General features: G+C 41.9%; 1 protein-coding gene across 2 annotated transcripts in view; it reads right to left on the reverse strand.

Annotated features, from left to right (window-relative positions):
- Positions 1-6,000, reverse strand: part of ptpro (protein tyrosine phosphatase receptor type O) — an 85,929-nt gene that overhangs the window by 53,820 nt on the left and 26,109 nt on the right. For both annotated transcript variants that reach the window (XM_056242713.1, XM_056242712.1), the window contains exons 4-7: positions 4,305-4,457; positions 2,398-2,901; positions 2,156-2,317; positions 1,587-1,783 (exon numbers count right to left, since the gene is read on the reverse strand). In XM_056242713.1, the coding sequence (XP_056098688.1) occupies positions 1,587-1,783; positions 2,156-2,317; positions 2,398-2,901; positions 4,305-4,457 (1,016 nt within the window). The remainder of the gene's footprint in view (positions 1-1,586; positions 1,784-2,155; positions 2,318-2,397; positions 2,902-4,304; positions 4,458-6,000) is intronic.

Below are 6,000 nucleotides of genomic sequence, written 5' to 3' on the forward strand. Positions count from 1 at the left end.
TGTACAGCCTGCACACTATATACTTAAATAAATAAGCACACTATGTACAGCATGCACACTATATACTTAAATAAATGAGCACACTATGTACAGCCTGCACACTATATACTTAAATAAATAAGCACACTATGTACAGCCTGCACACTATATACTTAAATAAATAAGCACACTATGTACAGCATGCACACTATATACTTAAATAAATGAGCACACTATGTACAGCCTGCACACTATATACTTAAATAAATGAGCACAATATGTACAGCATGCACACTATATACTTAAATAAATGAGCACACTATGTACAGCATGCACACTATATACTTAAATAAATGAGCACAATATGTACAGCATGCACACTATATACTTAAATAAATGAACACACTATGTACAGCCTGCACACTATATACTTAAATAAATGAGCACACTATGTACAGCATGCACACTATATACTTAAATGAGCACAATATGTACAGCATGCACACTATATACTTAAATGAGCACACTATGTACAGCATGCACACTATATACTTAAATGAGCACAATATGTACAGCATGCACACTATATACTTAAATAAATGAGCACACTATGTACAGCATGTACACTATATACTTAAATAAATGAGCACACTATGTACAGCCTGCACACTATATACTTAAATAAATGAGCACAATATGTACAGCATGCACACTATATACTTAAATAAATGAGCACACTATGTACAGCATGTACACTATATACTTAAATAAATGAGCACAATATGTACAGCATGCACACTATATACTTAAATAAATGAGCACACTATGTACAGCATGCACACTATATACTTAAATAAATGAGCACACTATGTACAGCATGCACACTATATACTTAAATAAATGAGCAAAATATGTACAGCATGCACACTATATACTTAAATGAGCACAGTATGTACAGCCTGCACACTATATACTTAAATAAATGAGCACAGTATGTACAGCCTGCACACTATATACTTAAATAAATGAGCACAATATGTACAGCATGCACACTATATACTTAAATGAATGAGCACACTATGTACAGCCTGCACACTATATACTTAAATAAATGAGCACACTATATACTTAAATAAATTAGCACAATATGTACAGCATGCACACTATATACTTAAATAAATGAGCACACTATATACTTAAATAAATGAGCACAATATGTACAGCATGCACACTATATACTTAAATAAATGAGCACACTATGTACAGCCTGCACACTATATACTTAAATAAATGAGCACAATATGTACAGCATGCACACTATATACTTAAATAAATGAGCACAATATGTACAGCATGCACACTATATACTTAAATAAATGAGCACACTATGTACAGCATGCACACTATATACTTAAATAAATGAGCACACTATGTACAGCATGCACACTATTTACTTAAATAAATGAGCACAGTATGTACAGCCTGCACACTATATACTTAAATAAATGAGCACAGTATGTACAGCCTGCACACTATATACTTAAATAAATGAGCACACTATGTACAGCCTGCACACTATATCCTTGAGTAAGCAGTGCGGGCGTCACCTGTGAGCAGTAGGTGTTCTCCATGCGCTGGCTGATGCTGGGCCTCAGACAGGTGAGCGACAGCACTGAGATCAGGCTCCCGTTGTACCTGTGAGTCGCCGGAGCCCAGGAGACGCTAGCCGTGCTCGAGTCCAACATCTTCACACTCACCGCCTGAGGACACTCCTGAGGCTGCTCCATCCACTCGCCCCGCGGACCTGCACACACACACACGCACGCGCACACATGTAGACGTACGCACACACAGAGACCGAGACAGAGAGACAGGCACACGCACACACACGCACATGCAGACGCACGCACACACACGGACGCACACACACACACAGAGACAGAGAGATAGGCACACACACGCGTGCACAGACACACACACAAACACGCACACACAGACAGAGACAGCACACAAACACGCACGCACAAACAAACACACACACACACAAACTCGTCACCTCTGCACCCTCTGTAAGCTGTATGGCTGTGTGTGTGTGTGTGTGTGTGTGTGTGAATGCTTGTGTGTGTTTGTGTGCCTGTCTCTGTGTGTGTGTGTGTGTGTGTGTGTGGGGTCATACTGAGGTAGAAGGTGACCGCGGTGTCGGCAGAACTCTCCCGGGCCTCACAGTCTCCGCTCGAGCTGAGTGTGGTGACGAGAACCCGATACGTTCCCGGCTCCGACAGTTCGCTGAAGAACTCGTGTGTGTTTTCATCCACCGTGGCCGTTTCAGTGGAGTTTCCTGATCGGGGCATTCACACAACAGACGCGTGTCATCTATCCGTCAATCTATCAATCTATCAATCTATCTATTATTCTCACCGTCGCGGTAGATGTAGACGTTAAACCCGTCGAACGAGGTGTGTGTCGTCGGCGGAGACCAGCGCAGCTCCAGCAGGACCGACAGCGGATTGGGCCTCACTCTGGGGTCAAAGGTCACATCCAGCCTCACTCTGGGGTCAAAGTTCACATCCATGGCTGAACCCGGCTCGTTTGAGTCTTCGTATTCTGGAAGCACTGCGTTGACAAACTCCTCCTCCTCCGTGGGGGCGGGGCTTCCCATAGGCTCCGCCCACAGAGGCTCTGTGCTGTTGTCATGTGTGGGTTCGGTTGTGCTGCTGTCGCCGTCGGTTACGGACTCGTTCAGGGGCGTTTGGGTGACGCCCACCTCGTCAGGATCCGCCCCCTCCTGTTCTTCGGTTGAAGGGACGTCACGTGTCCTGCGGAGGAGTGATGCATTGTGGGACGCCTTCAGAACGCCCCCGTGCGGGTCAGATCCGCTGAGCTGGAGGATCTTGAGGGACACGTTGAGAGGAGGGTTTGGGACTGCAGACAGAAAACAGCATTTATCACGGATTACAACGATCAAATTAAACAGTAATTGAGGAAAAACTGTAAAATTATATGTAAAATACATATTTTCAATGTTTTCTTAAGCACTGATTTTTTAAAATTAAAATCAGATTAACGGTAGTATATAGAATATAAAATGTATTTAAATTAATAAAAAGTGTAATTATTTTTAATTATCGAAGAATGATTATATTTCAAATACATATTTTGAATATGACAACATTTTTAAGCCCCTTTTTTTTCCAAAGGTAATTTCAAAATTTATTTATTCAATGTATAATTTTAGTTTTTAATATAGTTAGATTAAACTGAAAGTAGTATACAAAATCTAAAAAATTAAAAATTAAAAAATTAAATATTAATTTAAATAAATACTAATCAAATTAAATTATTTTCAAGAACACAATTTGAGAAGACATTTTATTAATTATTAATATTATTATTAATTATTATATATTTGTTCATTTCATATTATTTTGAATGACAACTGAGCACATTTTAGTTTGAGAGTTTCATAATTCGCATTATTTTCAACAGTGACTAATTTATTTAAATAATGTATTTATTTATTAAAATCAGCTTAAATCAAAAGGCAGTTTGAGAAATGTTACCATGATATAAAATATTATTGTAAATAAAATCATTAGTCTAGTTTTTCTAATTGCAGTACTGAGAGTTTGTGGCTAATAACGAGTTAATGACTTAAAATAACCCTGAATGATCATAAACAGGGCATTCCCTCGCTCATTAGCCTCGCCACGGGTTTGGATAATCAGCGTCTTGCTGTGAATCCGGAGAGTTTCCATCAATAATTAACAGCTCATGACCTCGTTCAGAGACTCCAGCGCTAATTAAAGGTCATGTGGTGATGATGATGATGATGATGATCAGGGTTTGAAATTAACTTTCACACACCGGCCAGTTTGGCTACCACATGTTTAAGTTACCGGCCATTCAGAACTAGCCGGAAAAAAGAAGAAGAAATGATAACACTTTACTTGAAGGGGTGTGCATAAGACTGACACGACACCTTCATAACCATGACATGACACATGTGAAGTAGGGTTATGCATGTTTATGACTACTGTCATTAAGTGTCATTCGCTCAATTATGACATTTTTAATGCAAATATGACATTGTTTGAGATGTCTTTGTCATGACAACTTGACATTACTAAGACAACACAACTTGTCATAAACATGACATAGCGGATTAATTACCACTTAGCTTTATGGGTTATCATTACATTAAACTGTCATGTGGTTGGTGTTGACATTGGCTGTCATGAGGGTGCTATAACTGTGTCAGAGCGTGCGTTCACAGACAGCAGAATGAGCGAGTGATGAAGATGATGATGATGAGGAGGATGTGGTACCGGTGCGGTGCGGTCGGGGCGCGAGCAGGACCGGGCTCCGGCTGATCATCGAGCTCTTGTTGACCGTGGCCTCGGAGATCAGCTGGAAGGAGATGTTGCTGTAACACACACCCGACAGCCAGTGCTTGAACACCGTCCTCCCTCTGTGGAAATCTGCACACACACACACACACACACAGAGAGAGAGAGAGAGATGAAGAGTAGGGTCGGGCGTCATCTGGGTCTTTTAAATCGATCCTTTTAACGGGGCGGTTGATTATGATTTAGTTGTTTAGTTCCGACTGTAGTTAGTGTGTAGTGTTGCTGTTTGAGCGTAAACAACATCTGCACAGTTACACACTCAACGCTCAGAGCAAACGGAGAGATTTACTCTTACAGAAATCGCTTTTTAAGGACTACAACAAACGGCTGGTAGAACTACACGAGCTTCTTCACGGCTTAGCGACATCATAAACCCTAAAATGTACATAAACCCCGCCCCCGAGAACACGATTTATAGATTATCATGACAGAATATGCTAATCACTGACTAGAAGAGAGTTAACTCCACATCAGCTGCATAAACTCATCAACTAACATTCAGAAATGTTGTCACTTCTTCTTGAGTCTCTCCATCTTGATTTGAACATAAGTGAGTGTGTGAGGTAAAAGGACACGAGCTCTTGAAGCTCCGCCCCCTGTGCCGGGAGCAGCGGCTCATTTGCATTTAAAGGGACACACACACACAAAAACGGCGCGTTTTTGCTCACCCTCAAAAAGTGACAATTTTAACATGCTATATAAAAATATCTGTGGGGTATTTTGAGCTGAAACTGCGCACACACACACACACACTCTGGGGACATCAGACTTATTCTACATCTTGTGAAAAGGGCATACAAAATTTTCAATAAAAAAGCCGTTCTTTAATATCATTCACCATCACTGTGAGGCTCTTTTTTTAAAGTATCGGTTCAGGCACCGGTACCGTTTTAAAATATACCTTCTATAATCTATTATATATATATATATATAATGTATATATTTATATATAAATATAAACCCCCTCAGCTGTTCTAAACTCACTGTAAAACACGGCTTCAAGGCGCTTATTGCTTTTATAAAACGGTTACTTTATAAAACGGTGTGTGTAACACTAATGTAATGCGGTCACAGGTGTGTGTGTGTGTGTGTGTGTGTAACACTAATGTAATGCGGTCACAGGTGTGTGTGTGTGTGTGTAACACTAATGTAGTGTGCTCACAGGTGTGTGTGTGTGTGTGTGTGTGTGTAACACTAATGTAATGTGGTCACAGGTGTGTGTGTGTGTGTGTGTGTGTAACACTAATGTAATGCGCTCACAGGTGTGTGTGTGTATCACTAATGTAATGCGCTGATGACCCAGGCGACCCAGACGACCCCCAGCGCTGTCGACCCAGACAACCCAGGCGACCCCCAGCACTGACGACCCAGGCGACCCCCAGCGCTGTCGACCCAGACAACCCAGGCGACCCCCAGCACTGACGACCCAGGCGACCCCAAGCACTGACGACCCAGACAACCCAGACGACCCCCAGCGCTGTCGACCCAGACAACCCAGACGACCCCCAGCACTGACGACCCAGGCGACCCCCAGCGCTGTCGACCCAGACAACCCAGGCGACCCCCAGCACTGACGACCCAGGCGACCCCAAGCACTGACGACCCAGGCGACCCA

This window comes from Rhinichthys klamathensis, unplaced genomic scaffold, assembly GCF_029890125.1.
Source record: "Rhinichthys klamathensis goyatoka isolate OS25496 unplaced genomic scaffold, OSU_Roscu_1.1 h1tg000747l_1, whole genome shotgun sequence".
NCBI classification, from domain to species: Eukaryota; Metazoa; Chordata; class Actinopteri; order Cypriniformes; family Leuciscidae; genus Rhinichthys; species Rhinichthys klamathensis.